The sequence below is a fragment of the Martes martes genome (genome assembly GCF_963455335.1).
Source record: "Martes martes genome assembly, chromosome: 13".
NCBI lineage: Eukaryota > Metazoa > Chordata > Mammalia > Carnivora > Mustelidae > Martes > Martes martes.
Window position 1 is genome coordinate 84,152,002 of NC_137901.1, and position 14,219 is coordinate 84,166,220.

A 14,219-nucleotide genomic window follows, 5' to 3' on the forward strand; every position below is an offset into this window, starting at 1 on the left:
CCAGTAAAACAGGGATCATAATAGTAACATATCATGAGTTGTTGTGAGAATGCTTTGGGTTAACAACAAATCCAAAGCATTTATGATAGTGCCTGGTGCATGCTAAACACTCAGTAAATGTCGGCTGTTACTCTTGTTGTCTTTGTTGCAACAAATAGACATGCCAAGGTTTAATCATTTCCTGATTATTGTACCATTAGGATATTTCCAATTTTTTATTATAAACAACATTGTGGTGGCCATATTAATGCATAAAGCTGTTTTCCCTATTGAGAATTATTATTTTTTTAAAAGATTTTATTTATTTATTTATTTGACAGAGAGAGATCACAAGTAGGCAGAGAGGCAGGCAGAGAGAGAGGAGGAAGCAGGCTCCCCAGCGAGCAGAGAGCCCAAAGTGGGGCTCGATCCCAGGACCCTGGGATCATGACCTGAGCCGAAGACAAGAGGCTTTAACCCACTGAGCCACCCAGGCGCTCCGAGAATTATTTTTTAAGGAGAGATTCCTCTAACTAGAATTACTAGATCTAGAAGTGTGACTACTCAGGTTTTTAATAAATTGTGTCATGCTGTTTTCCAAAATTCCCAAAATTGTCCATTTGGCACTTTATAAGCAGATACAATATTATGTTTCATCTCCAAATGCACATTTTATTCCTTTACTAAAATGGAAATTCTCTGCTTTCCTGGATTTTTGGAATAGCACCCACAGAATTCCTCAGTACCTCTGGGAATGCTCAGAGAGCATTTGCAAGCAGGGTGCAGAAGAGCAGAGTGGGGGCTTCATACTTTTAGGGTTTCCCTCCTATAAATGCACACCTGTTCCTGCATGAACGCATATATAAATGCTCAGAAATAACTATAGGTTTTCTCCTCTGATGACCCCCTAAGGCTTCATAATCACCAGTCACCACTGCCTATAGTACTTGGAGAAGTCAGAGTCCAGGAACTAAAAAATCCCAAGGACAGAGAGTAAAGAGTACTAATAAGAAGGGGCCAAGAGGGGCACCTGGGTGGCTCAGTGGGTTAAAGCCTCTGCCTTCGACTCAGGTCGTGATTCCAGGGTCCTGCGATAGAGCCCCGCATCGGGCTCTCTGCTCGGTGGGGAGCCTGCTTCCCCCCTCTCTCTGCCTGCTTCTCTGCCTACTTGTGATCTCTGTCTGTCAAATAAATAAATAAAATCTTTAAAAAAAAAAAAAAAAAGAAGGGGCCAAGTGACAGCACATTTCCTTTCCTACTCTGTAGCACTCCTTCTGCAGAGCATGGGGGGCTAGAAGGGAGAAGGGAACAGAACAGGAGAAAGGCTTCCAGGAGAATAAGCCCCCAACCAATGGAGCCCATCCAGAATTTTCTAGTTTGGAACTAGGTTTTTCAACCTACTATGTTTAATATTTCCTATTTGCAAAGGGGTTGGGATGGGGGTGTAATACATATATTCTTTTACACATTTTATTACGGAAAATTTCAAACATACCTCCGTAGAGAGATTCTTACGACAAACTCCCACATGCCCACCAGCCAGTTTCAACAACCATTACCTCATGGCCATACTTGTTTTGGCCTCAGTGCGACTAATATACTGAATATAAGACTAATGGTCTTAAAGTCTTTAAGACTCAAGGGTAAGACTAATGGGTATTTCAGGAACACTCTTTTTCACCCAGAGATTCCCAAAAAAGTCTGGTTTCCTAGAGGTGTAGGTCTAGAAAAGCAAAAACAAACTTCGGAATGAAATTAGGTGACATGTTCTTAATAGAAATAATTTTGGAAATTCACACTTGCACATTTAAATGTGTCAGGGCTCTCTGACGGGGCGCTGGCTTGTTAGTTCGGGGCTGAGCTGCGGAGGCTGGGGGTGAGGACACCCCGGCTCTGAGAAGTTACCTGAACTCCCTCTCTACTGAGTGGGTGGACGGAACGAGTGTCCCCAGGGGTTTCCTTTTCAGAACTAGCTGGTGGTTACCGAGCCGGACGTAGTAGGTTGGACTGGACTGCCCATGATCAAACCGAAGGAGTTCCAATGGACCTGAAAGTTTGAAAACCAAGAAAACGAAAGCGGTTCTGGAGGACAGAGCTGGGCATTCCTGCTTTCTAATGAATACCACATTCGGGGTGCAGAACATTCTGATTTGGGCTACACCTCCTCCTTGGGCACCAGAAATGACTGAGGGCCAGGTATCCCCCACCCAGCTCAGGTCCACTACCATGTGGCAAAGGCCACTCCGTTTCTACCACTGTCATTCTCACTTTGTACAGGTGTCCGATTTTGTCCCTCTGGCCAACTCCCGTTCTGCGAAGAAAAGCTTTTTTGATTCTGTTTATCAGCCACAAGCACAATCGTGGCAACCCATCAGGCGAAATGGGATGCTTTAAGCCTGAGGATGAACAGTGCCCTTGTGTGTCCCTCAGCCCATACCCGGCCAAACCACGCGTGACACTGGCGTGACGGCTGAAAGGAGCTTCTGCAGAGGCCGACAGCTGAGCCAAAGTGCTCAGCTCTCCCACCCCAGTGGGCTGAACTCTGTGGCTCCCTCTCAGGAACGTCCTGATGAACCCTCAGCTTCATCATAAGACTGAACTCCGGACATAGACTCTTCTCACGTGGTCAGAAGTGCAGGCAATGGGAGTTTGCCTGAGTTCGAGGGCCTGCTCCGAAAGGGCCCCTCAGCGGTACAAGAGGCCCTAAGAACAATCCAATCCCTGGAGAACAGAACTGTGAAGCACAACACAAAATGTCTTTTTCAAGGATTCCACGGGTGGAAGCAAGGCTTTATCACCAGGTGGAAATGTCTTCAAAAGCCCCCAAGGCAGGGACGCCTGGGTGGCTCAGTCATTAAGTGTCTGCCTTCAGCTCGGGTCATGATCCCAGGGTTCTGGGATCGTCCCCTGCACTGGGCTCCCTGCTCTGTGGGAAGCCTGCTTCTCCCTCTCCCACTCTCTCTGCTTGTGTTCCCTCTCTTGCTGTGTCTCTCTCCATCAAATAAATAAAATCTTAAGAAACAAACCAAAAAAAGAGCCCCTGAGGCCGCTAGCTGTTTTTCTGAGGCTGAAATTCAAAGAATGAAAGAGGGACCTTGTCCTATTGTCAACTCAGGGAACTTCTTAAGTCACCTTTGAGGCTGTTGCCTCAAAACAATTAGATACACTCCAGTGCTCCCGGGCACATACCACTGGCTCCAGGTCCCAGGGGATCCCCTGACCCACCCCCACACTAGAGGGGGCACGTGAACTTTTGGGGTTAATGCTTTTTCCCAGGCAAGACCGAAAGCTGCGTTCGGATCCACTGAGCCCAACAGCTGTTTACCTCATCACACCGCCTCTGTCTCCAGCATATTCCACCGGGGTTTCAAAGGGAGAGCCAGACTGAAAGCTGAGCCTTAAGAGAGTCAGCAAAATACAAACATAGAAATACCTGTGCTCTGGGTCCCCAGTAGGTCTTTGAGATACTTCTCTAAGGAATCTCGTGGAATTTCCACTGTTTCTCTCACAGGGCCAGTGTTTGGAATAACCATTCTCATTGTAAAGCCTAAAAGGGTTTCTAATTCCTTTACGGCAGTTTCTGGGTCATCAACCTGGTTTCAAAGAGAATATTGAACATATATCACCAGTCAATCCTCACCTGGCCTCCTTTCTGTTCTCCAAAAGGGTAGCTTTGTGGTTTTTCTTAATATTTTATTTATTTATTTGAGAGAGAGACAGTGTGAGCGTGAGAGAGAGAGAGAGAGAGCGAGTGCACGAGCAGGGGGTAAGGGGGCAGAGGAAGAGGGACAAGCAGACTCCCTGCTGAACAGGGAGCCCGATGTGGAGCTCAACCCCAGGACCCTGGGCATCCTAGGACCCGAACACAGGTGCTTAGCGGACTGAGCCACCCAGGTGCCCTAAAAGGATAGTTCTTTAGAGGGAGATAGCCAAGAAGTCAGGTTTCTGGGCAAGGGCCTTGGAGGCCAGGATAGTCAGCTAACGAGGAAGCCTTAGAATGAGCTTCCTCTTCCCATTTAATTCCTAACCCCATTGACCATTCTTCTCCACTGGGAGGAGTGCCAGTTAAGAGTCCATGATGCTCCCTCACACCAGGAGGCCAGCATACAGCAGCATCCACCCTGTCCCGATGGCCTGCCAGCTTCATAGCGAAAACCCAAACGTGACAAGCCATTCAGAGACCTCCTCTCATGGCTTCTCACCCTTCAGAGCCATCACCTGGGTGGTCCGTGTGGCCTAACCCAGAACAGCATTACTAGGATAGCCTAACTGCCATCCCAAACATCTTAAGCCTGCCAGCCACGTCCTTGTGTAATTCCTTTTTTTCCCCTAAGATTTTCTTATTTTTTTGAGAGACAGAGTGAGCATGATAGGGGAGAGGGTCAGAGGGAGAAGCGCACTCCCCACTGAGCAGGGAGCCCGATGCGTGGCTGGATCCTGGGACTCCGGGATTATGACCTGAGCTGAAGGGAGTCACTTAACCAAATGAGCCACTCAGGTGCCCTCCTTGTGTAATTCTTTTCTCAAACTGACTTCTTAGTAGGTGTTTGTCCTCCTTCCCTTTGAAAATGTGAGTGGCTCGTCCCATAGATTTCCTAATTAATAAGAAAAATAAGACTACAGCAGCATGCGGGAAAACCACTAAACACAACTATGATTGTGAACAGTCTGCACAGAAATGCTTAGGCTAGTGCCTGTTGCACAGCAGGGGTTCCAAAAACGGTGACCGTTACCTGAATGGTGCGAATGCCAAGGCTGGCAGCAGCTTTTAGATTTGGTCCAAGATCGTCAAGAAAAATGGACTCAGAAGGCTGCAGGCCGAGCCGCTCCAAGCACAGCTTGTAGATCCTGGGGTCTGGCTTACAGACCCCTTCTAGGCAGGATTCCACGACCTGAGGGACAGGAGTGAGAGGTGAGTGTCTCTAAAAGGCGGTGCTCCCACATGCGTCCTGCCATAGTTGTTGAAGAGAAATAATATAAGGACAGTTGAGATTTGTTGTAACAAGTAACTTAGGAGTATTATGATATAAAATGATGTTGCTTTTTAAAGTTGGACATGGAAATCCTGGATTACTACCTGGGGGCAAGCTCAGAAAACCAGAGTTCTGCTTCAGACACAGTGACCTTTTGCAAACAGTGAGGCCGTGATGGGCCTCCGTGTCCTCATCAGTAACACGGGGATGCGAACAGCTATCTTACCTACTGTAGCAGTCGTGGAGAACTTTTATTTATTTTTTTAATATATTTTTTAAAGATTTCATTTGTTTATTTGACAGAGAGAGAGAGTACAAGCAGGAGGAGTGGCAGGGAAAGGGAGAAACAGGCTCCCCGCTGAGCAGAGAGCCCGACTCGGGGCTCGATCCCAGGACCCTGGGATCATGACCCGAGTCGAAGGCAGAGGTTTTAACCCACTGAGCCACCCAGGCGCCTCTGTTATGTGGGTTTTTACAATAAAAAAAACAATGTAAAAGCTTTTTAAATTAAAAAAAAAAATAGATGAAAAAAATTCTAAAAGCCAAGGCAGATTCCTACAATACTGAAGTGTTCAGTCTCTAATGTTGACAGAGATTTCAGGATTGCTTACACTATCTTTATTCCGTGTGTGTGTTTGCATGTGCCTGTGCACGTGTGTGTATATATATATATATATATATATATATATATATGTATATTTAGAGCTTTAGAGAACAAAAACCTAAATCATTGCCCTTGAGGAAATATTTTTAAACCTCCAGGTCTCCTGCAGATCTAAAATATGAAAACCCACCAGAAAAGCTGCTGGAAAGCACATGCCAGAAAGCCTGTGAAGTCTAAATGAACAAGTCCATTTTTTTCAAGAAGCTCAATAGGTCTTTTAAATTGTAGTTTCACTTGGAGGGCTCAGTGTGAGCCTGACCAGCTTCAGTTGTCCAGATGACGATATCATCCCTATAGCTGCCCTGGATGGAAGGATCCTCTGAAAATAACTGCCATGAGCCCGGACCATGCAGAGAGCTTTGCATGCATTATTCCATGGGGGGCACACAGCTACCCTACAACCCGAAATTGCTATTCCTGAATTACAGATGAGAAAACTGAGGTTCAGGGGAGCAAGTTTGCAAGCTGCTGAAACAGGACTGAATTTGGCCGAGGTTCGGAGCCCTCACAGGGGAGGGAGCTTGGAAGAGGTCTGTATGTGTACTGCAGGGAAACTAACCATCTAAGCAGGTGGGGAGCCAGACAAGGTGTCCAGAGAGGAGAGGACTCCATGTCTGATGGGCTTTCTACAAGAAGGAAGGAGGATGTGGCAGGTGAAAACAGTATGGGCTGGGAAGTTAATTTCCAACCTTCGTGCTCTGAATTTCGGCCTGTCCATTCAACTAGATTTCACATTCTAAGCTAGCACCATCTGATAGAGCCTTCTGCAGTGATGGAAAGGCTGTATCTGCACTGTCCGACATAGCAGCCACTAGCCACATGTGGTGAGTGAGCCCCTGAAATGGAGCAAATGTGTGCTCCAGCGGGCAAAGATCGTCTGTCACATGTGACACGGTATCGCTTCATGCCTCGCCAGCACCCTGCACAGAGTAACGGCTCAATGAGAATTTATTTTCTAACTGAAGTTTAAGCAGGTCATCTAAAAATAATTCATTATCTATCCCAGAATAATACTCTATTTTCTCTTGGGGAAATGGGGAATCCTTTATAGGTACAATAACCTCCTGGCCCAGAAGACCATCTCTGCACTCAGTATGTCCTCAGTGTAGTTTGACAGTCTAGCACTGGGCTAGCCAATACAGCAACCACCAGCCGTATGTGATTATTTATATATTTTTAAAAGATTTTATTTATTTATTTGACAGAGATCACAAGTAGGCAGAGAGGCAGACAGAGAGAGAGGGGGAAGCAGGGTCCCTGCTGAGCAGAGAGCCCGATGTGGGGCTCGATCCCAGGACCCTGGGATCATGACCTGAGCCGAAGGCAGAGGCTTTAACCCACTGAGTCACCCAGGTGCCCTGATTATGAACATTTAAACTAATAAAAATGAAATAAAATTCAGTTCTTCAATGATACTAGCCACATTTCAAGTGTTTAATAGCTGTATGTGGCTAGTAGCAACCATATTGGACATTTCCATTACTGCAGTAAGTTTTGTTAGCACTAGTCTCAGGATTAATGCCACAGAAAGAGCAACATCGCTGGTCTTTTTTTTTGTTTGTTTTCTTTTTTGAGGGGGAGGGCAAAAGGAGAGGGAAAGAGAGAATCATCTTAAGCAGGGGCTTGAGCTCACAACCCTGAGATCATAACTCTGAGACCATGACCTGAGCCAAAATCAAGAGTCAGACGCTTAGTCAACTGAGCCACCCAGGCGCTCCTTTTTCTTCTTTTTAAAAAAAATATTTATTTATTTAAGTAATCTCTAGACCTGACACAGGGGCTCAAACTCATGACCCTGGAATCAATATTCACACACCCTTCCGACTGAGCCAGTCAGGCACCCCAACAGGGCTGGTCTTGGAAAAGGTCAGCAGGCCCTTTAAGACGTGAGGCCCAATGGAAGTTTGTGTGTTATATGATGAATAAGATTCAAATTCAGAATGTGAAAGAGTCTCTAAAGCTGAGGTTTCAACCATTTATCAAATCCCATAAATACTGGACTTTGTTGAGAGCTCAGTGACCTTTTAAATGTCCTCTTTTCGTCCTGTTATGTCTAAACCTAATTTAGTCAAGTTAGTCTGGATAAGAAAACCCATTCACTCAAGACCAGCTAAAAGGCAGCATTTAATGATGCCTTCTGAAGCAAGGACAGAGTCTCTGTTTTGATTGTTTGGGTCACTTCAAGCTTACCACATCAAACTGTTTCCGGTCCAGGGGCAAAAAGCTTTTCCCATTGGGAAGATAAAAATTATTGCTCAAGACTGCCGTCCGAAGGCCTTTTGCCCGAATTTGCGTTATGGCCTCAGTCATCACTGGGAACTGCTTTGCCACCTGCTCACTGGTCAGCAGAGAGAAAAAGGAGCCCACAGGTACAGAGGTCTTCACCTAAAAGGGGGGAGAGGAGAGGAGAACTGATCATAATTAAGAGTAAGAGGAAGAGCGGGGCACCTGGGTGGCTCAGTGGGTTAAGCCGCTGCCTTCGGCTCAGGTCATGGTCTCAGGGTCCTGGGATCGAGCCCCGCGTCGGGCTCCTTGCTCAGAGGGGAGCCTGCTTCTCTCTCTGCCTCTGCCTGCCTTTCTGCCTGCTTGTGCTCTCTCTCTCTCTCTCTCTCTGTCAAATAAATAAATAAAATCTTAAAAAAAAAAAAAAGAGTAAGAGGAAGAGCTTATGACCAACAGAGAAAAATATTGCTGCCTAAAGGAATTCTCCTTCGGCCGTTGTGCAGAACTTTCCATACAAGGTTGTAAAAACCGACTTTCAGTGCCAATGGGAAGAGACTGAAGTGATCTCTATCAATATTCCTGATAAATGAATTCCTTATTTTACTCATGGATTGGCAATCTTCAGAAGTATCAACTGCACAAATATATGAGGCAGATCTGATTTAATCCTTGATGATCCAGAAGACTAGTAATGATTTTCTTTTTTTTTTTAATTTATTTATTTGATAGCGAGAAAGAGAGATGACAAGTAGGCAGAAAGGCAGGCAGAGAGAGAGGTGGGGAAGCAGGCTCCCCGCTGAGCAGAGAGCCCGATGCAGGACTCGTTCCCAGGACCCCGAGATCATGACCTGAGCCAAAGGCAGAGGCTTAACCCACTGAGCCACCCAGGCGCCCCCATTTTTCATTTTTAAATTCAGTCCGTAGGTTTTGGAAAGTCTCATCATATCTCAAAATCTGCAAAGGCAAGTCTGCTATTTGATATAATCACACACATACACATATACTATAGACAACTTCACTGAAATACAACTTACATACCACACAATTCACCCATAAATTGTATGATTCAAAGTTTGTTTGTTTGTTTTTAAAGATTTTATTTATTTATCTGACAGAGAGAGACATAGTGAGAAAGGGAACACAAGCAGGAGTGGGAGAGGGAGAAGCAGGCTCTCCGCTGATCGGGAAGCCTGATGTAGGGCTCCATTCCAGGACCCTGGGATCATGACTTGAGCCAAAGGCAGATGTTTATTGCCTGAGCCACCCAGGTGCCCCTGATTCAAAGTTTTTAATATGTTCACAAAGTTGTGTGACCATCACCACAATCAATCTTAGACCATTTTCATCACTCTGAAAAGAAACCCCACATACACTGGCAGTCATTCCACATTCCACCTCCCATACCCCAATACTCTCAGTCCTAGAAAATTAGTAATTTACTTTCTTTTCCTATAGACTTCCCTATTCTGGGCATTTCATATAAATGGAATCATACAATATGTGGTCTTTTTTGATCAGCTTCTTTCTTTCATTTACCACAATGTTTTACATACATATTTGAAATTGTGGTAAAATATACCTAACACAACATTTACTATTTTAGCCACTTAAAGTGTCTAGCTGGGTGGCGTTAAGTACATTCATTATTGTGCAACCAATACAACCACTGATCCACAGAACTTTGTTTACTATAATTTAAATCATTTTAGTAGGATTACTGTGAAGTCCACACTTGAGTTAATGTAAATAAAGAACTTAGAACCAGGGGCACCTGGGTGGCTCAGTCAGTGAAGTGGCTGCCTTCAGTTCAGGTCATGATCCCGGGGTCCTGGGATCGAGCCCCATGTCGGGCTCTTTGCTTGGCAGGGAGCCTGCTTCTCCCTCTCTTTCCCACTAATGCTTGCTCTCACTATCTCTGTCTCTCTCACTCAAATAAATAAATAAAATCTTAAAAAAAAAAGAACTTAGAACAATGCATAGTACAGAGAAAAGGGTCAATATTATTATTGCTTTTTAAAAATGTTTTTAAACTTTTTTTTTAAGATTTAATTTATGTATTTGAGAAAGAAGAGACAACATGAGTGGGAGGGGCAGAGGCAGAAGGAGAGGGAGAATCTCAAGCAGACCCCACACTGAGCACGGAGCCTGATGTACGGCTCCATCCCAGGACCCTGAGATCACCACCTGAGCTGAAACCAAGAGTTGGACGATTAACAGACTGTGCCACCCAGGCACCCCTTATTATTACTTTAATTAAGCTTTCTGATCGAAGCTGTTATGCAGACAGCTCCTCTTACAGATGAACAAGAATTGATGACCTCCTGCTCAGGTCATGATCCTTGAGTCCCGGGATCGAATCCCGCATCGGGCTCCCTGCTCAGTGGGTAGCCTGCTTCTCCCCTCCTCCCTGCTCCTGCCATCTCTCACTATCTCTGTCTCTCTCTCTCCTTAAAAGTAAGGAATGCTTTTACTTAGTCATATCTGTAGCTACAGCTGAGTTCCTGGGATGGAAGAAATACATTAAAAACTTTTACTAGAGGGGCGCCTTGGTGGCTCAGTGGGTTAAGACTCTGCCTTCGGCTCAGGTCATGATCTCAGGGTCCTGGGATAGAGCCCCACATTGGGCTCTCTGCTCAGCAGGGAGCCTGCTCCCCACCCCCGGCCTGCCTCTCTGCCTACTTGTGATCTCTGTCTGTCAAATAAATAAATAAAATCTTTAAAAAAAAAAACTTTTACTATAAATGGGTGACGGGTGTTAAGGAGGGCACTTGTGATGAACACTGGGTGTTGTATCCAAGTGATGTATCAACTACTCCTGAGACTAATACTACACTGTATGTTAACTAACTAAAATTTAAATAAAAACTTGAAAAAAATCAACCGAGCAAAATAAATAAAAACTTGAAATATTAAAAAAAAACCTTAAAATAGATTATTAGGTTTTTACCTCTTTATCTGCAGTTTAATCAACTTAACGGGTGAGTAGGGCATCCCCCATTTGGCAAAAAGAATATGTAAATTCAAGTGTTTTTATCACTCACAATTTCAGAGCAAAGTCTCCCAAATTCTTGCAAGAAATCCTCTGTTGTTATCTCTCCCCTCATAAGTTTCATCCAGGGCCCATTCTCGCCACCTGAGATCCAGGCCTTCCGTATAGTTCCAGGAGGGATATGATTTTGTAGTTCCCATTCTATAGGAAGTAAAATATGCAGTAAGTGAAGCACATGGACGGATGGCCAGGCTTTGGGAAGCCTGGGGGAATTAGCATCCCCGACCCGAGGCACTGCCATGGTGCCAGGTGGATTCTGCTGGGAATCTGAAGAAATTCAGGAAATGCAAAATCTCAGTGTGAGGCCTCCAAGGCGACAGTGATACTGAGTGAGGGGACACCGCTGCTAAGTGTCAGGTCTTTACCGGCTGCTTGACGGGACTCTGGACACTGCGTTATGTCTTTTCTTCCCAGGTCTCTCATTAGCCGGCTCGTTCACACGGGCCTGGCAGGTAGTAAGGGAATAACATGCATAATAAGCTGGATGCTGCCGGCACTCGCAAACAAGCCTGTCATTTTGTAAACTGTAGTAATCCCGTATGGCAGTGGGGCTGGTGGTACACGAAAACGTTTGCTTGGGGGATGCCATCTTTGTGGACTAAAGAAGAAAATTTCTTTTTTTTTTTTTTTAAAGAGTTTATTTATTTATTTGACAGAGATCATAAGTAGGCAGAGAGGCAGGCAGAGAGTGAGAGGAGGAAGCAGGCTCCCTGCTGAGCAGAAAGCTTGATGCGGGGCTGATCCCAGGACCCTGAGATCATGACCTGAGCATAAGGCAGAGGCTTAACCCACTGAGCCACGCAGGAGCCCCTAAAAAAGAAAATTTCTATCTACAAGATGCTCAAGCAGTGAACAGATCAGCATTTGTGTACACTGGGAACCTTTAGACAGGGGCTGCTTTTTCTTGTACGAGGTTGTTTTTTCTTTCTAAAATACAGCTGCTGTGGGGCAAAAATACATAAAGCAGGGCGCCTAGGTGGTTCAGTTGATTAAGCAACTGCCTTTGGCTCAGGTCATGATTCTGGAGTCCCGGGATCGAATCCCGCATCAGGCTCCCTGCTCAGTGGGTAGCCTGCTTCTCCCCTCCTCCCTGCTCCTGCCATCTCTCACTATCTCTGTCTCTCTCTCTCCAACAAATTAAAAAAAAAAAAAACAACTTAAAAAATATATAAAAAATCGTAATTATTTCTAAGACATAATATGCTTTACACATTTTTTGTTTTGATAAAATAAGGCCTGTGCACTGAACATATCTCACCATAGAAAGTATAAAAAAAGAAAGTAAAATGACAGTCTCAATCTTCAGAAATAATCGATGTTACCAATTTAATCAGTACCTTTCGAGAACAGCAAGACTTTTTTTTTTTTTTTTTTTTTTTGAGAGAGAGCATGTATGCAGGAGAGTGGGGATGGGCTAAGGGGGAGAGAGAAAAAGAATCTTTTTTCTTTTCTTTAAGATTTTTATTTATTTATTTGGCAGAGATCACAAGTAGGCAAAGAGGCAGGCAGAGAGAGAGGAGGAAGCAGGCTCCCTGCTGAGCAGAAAGCCTGTCTTGGGGCTCGATCCCACGACACTGGGATCATGACCTGAGCCAAAATCAAAGGCTTTAACACACTGAGCCACCCAGGGAGAAAGAATCTTAAGCTGACTCGACCCTGAGCCCAATGAGGGGCTCAGTCCTACCACTGCAAGATCATGACCTGAGCCAAAACCAAGAGTCGATGCTTAACTGACTGAGCCTCCAAGGTGCCCCGAGAATAGCAAGGCGTTTAAAGCTCAATCCAAATAATCCTACTTGTTTAATCTGAGAACTAAAGTGTGTCACATTTTTTATGGTCTGAGAATTGGCAAGTACATAAGGGAGCTGGCACTCTCATATACTGTTGATGGGAGTGGGAACAAGCACAACCTCTATGGAAAGCAAAATTTTAAATGTATATCCAATGCAGTAATCCTACTTTCTAGGAATCTCTCCCACAGATAGATCTATAAAAGTCAGCAAAGAATATGTACAAGGCTGTGCAGAATTACTTGTAATAAAAAGAATCAGAGGGCGCCTGGGTGGCTCAGCTGGTTAAGCGTCTGCCTTCGGCTCAGGTCATGATGCTGGAGTCTCTCGGGATCAAGTCTTGGGATCAAGTCCCGAGTCTTCCTCTGCCCCTCCCTGCACTTGTTTTTTCTCTCTCTCTCTCTCTCAAATAAAGAAATAAAATCTTTTTTTTTTAAGATTTTTTAAAAAATTTATTTGACAGACATCACAAGTAGGCAGAGAGGCAGGCAGAGAGAGAGGAGGAAGCAAGCTCCCTGCTAAGCAGAGAGCCCAATGCGGGGCTCGATCCCAGGACCCTGAGATCATGACCGGAGCCAAAGGCAGAGGCTTAACCCTCTGAGCCACCCAGGAGCCCCAAGAAATAAAATCTTAAGAAAAAAAAAAAGAGAGAGAACCAGAAACTTAAATGTATATTAATAAATGGCTTGTTAAATCAACTATGGTACATCCATATAATGGAATACCATATGGATGTATAAACTGAAGCAAGGATTTGCAAACTTGCAATTTGAAGCAAGGATGGCCTGGGAACCAACTCTGTCTCCCATCTGTTTTTGTAAGCAAGGTTTTATTAGAACACAACCACACCCATTCATTTACTGCTGTCGCTGTTTTCTTGCCACAACAGCAAAACGGAACAGTTGTGGTATGGCTTGCAAAGCCTACTTAGCCCTTTATAGAAAAACTTTGCTAACCAAAACACACCTTGGTAGAGGTTACACTGACATGCTAGCCGGGGACATTCTACCCAGGGAGGAGGTCAGAGAAGGCTTCAGAGAAGGCTTCCGAGAAGCGAAGCCTTAAAATCAATACTAGCAATCACCACAAGATGTAGTGAGTGCACAAGACTCCAGGCACTGAGCCAGTAATATACTGCTTACCTTACCATCAAAAGTACCAGTGGGATTTGAACAGGTAGACAGGACGGGGAAGGGCAGCTGCCCGCAGAGGGGAGAGAACTTGCAAAGACACAAGAATGTGAATGTGTTTGGCAAGTTCAAAGAACATCAAGTCAGTCCATGGCAGCTGAAACGTGGGCGATGCTGCAACACAAGGACAGGAGGGCTAATTTGCAAGAGGCCTTCGGATACCAAGCGAAAGCTTCTGGACTTCATCTAAGGGACAAAGCACAGGCACTCAAGGATTTGAAGAAAGGAAGGGAGGGGATAAGATCTGTATTTCAGGAAGATAATTCTGGGGGCTGTGTGGAAGGTGGCACAAAACCCAGAGTGCTGGGGGGGGAGGTGCAGAGACTGACGGCTTAGGAGGCTCACGTGATG

At 45.1% G+C, this 14,219-nt stretch overlaps 1 protein-coding gene across 6 annotated transcripts in view; it reads right to left on the reverse strand.

Annotated features, from left to right (window-relative positions):
- Positions 1–14,219, reverse strand: part of ACAD10 (acyl-CoA dehydrogenase family member 10) — a 37,844-nt gene that overhangs the window by 17,445 nt on the left and 6,180 nt on the right. For all 6 annotated transcript variants that reach the window (XM_080821485.1, XM_080821484.1, XM_080821481.1 and 3 more), the window contains exons 4-8: positions 10,881–11,029; positions 7,807–8,001; positions 4,713–4,871; positions 3,413–3,572; positions 1,885–2,026 (exon numbers count right to left, since the gene is read on the reverse strand). In XM_080821485.1, coding sequence (XP_080677611.1) covers positions 1,885–2,026; positions 3,413–3,572; positions 4,713–4,871; positions 7,807–8,001; positions 10,881–11,029 — 805 coding nt within the window. The remainder of the gene's footprint in view (positions 1–1,884; positions 2,027–3,412; positions 3,573–4,712; positions 4,872–7,806; positions 8,002–10,880; positions 11,030–14,219) is intronic.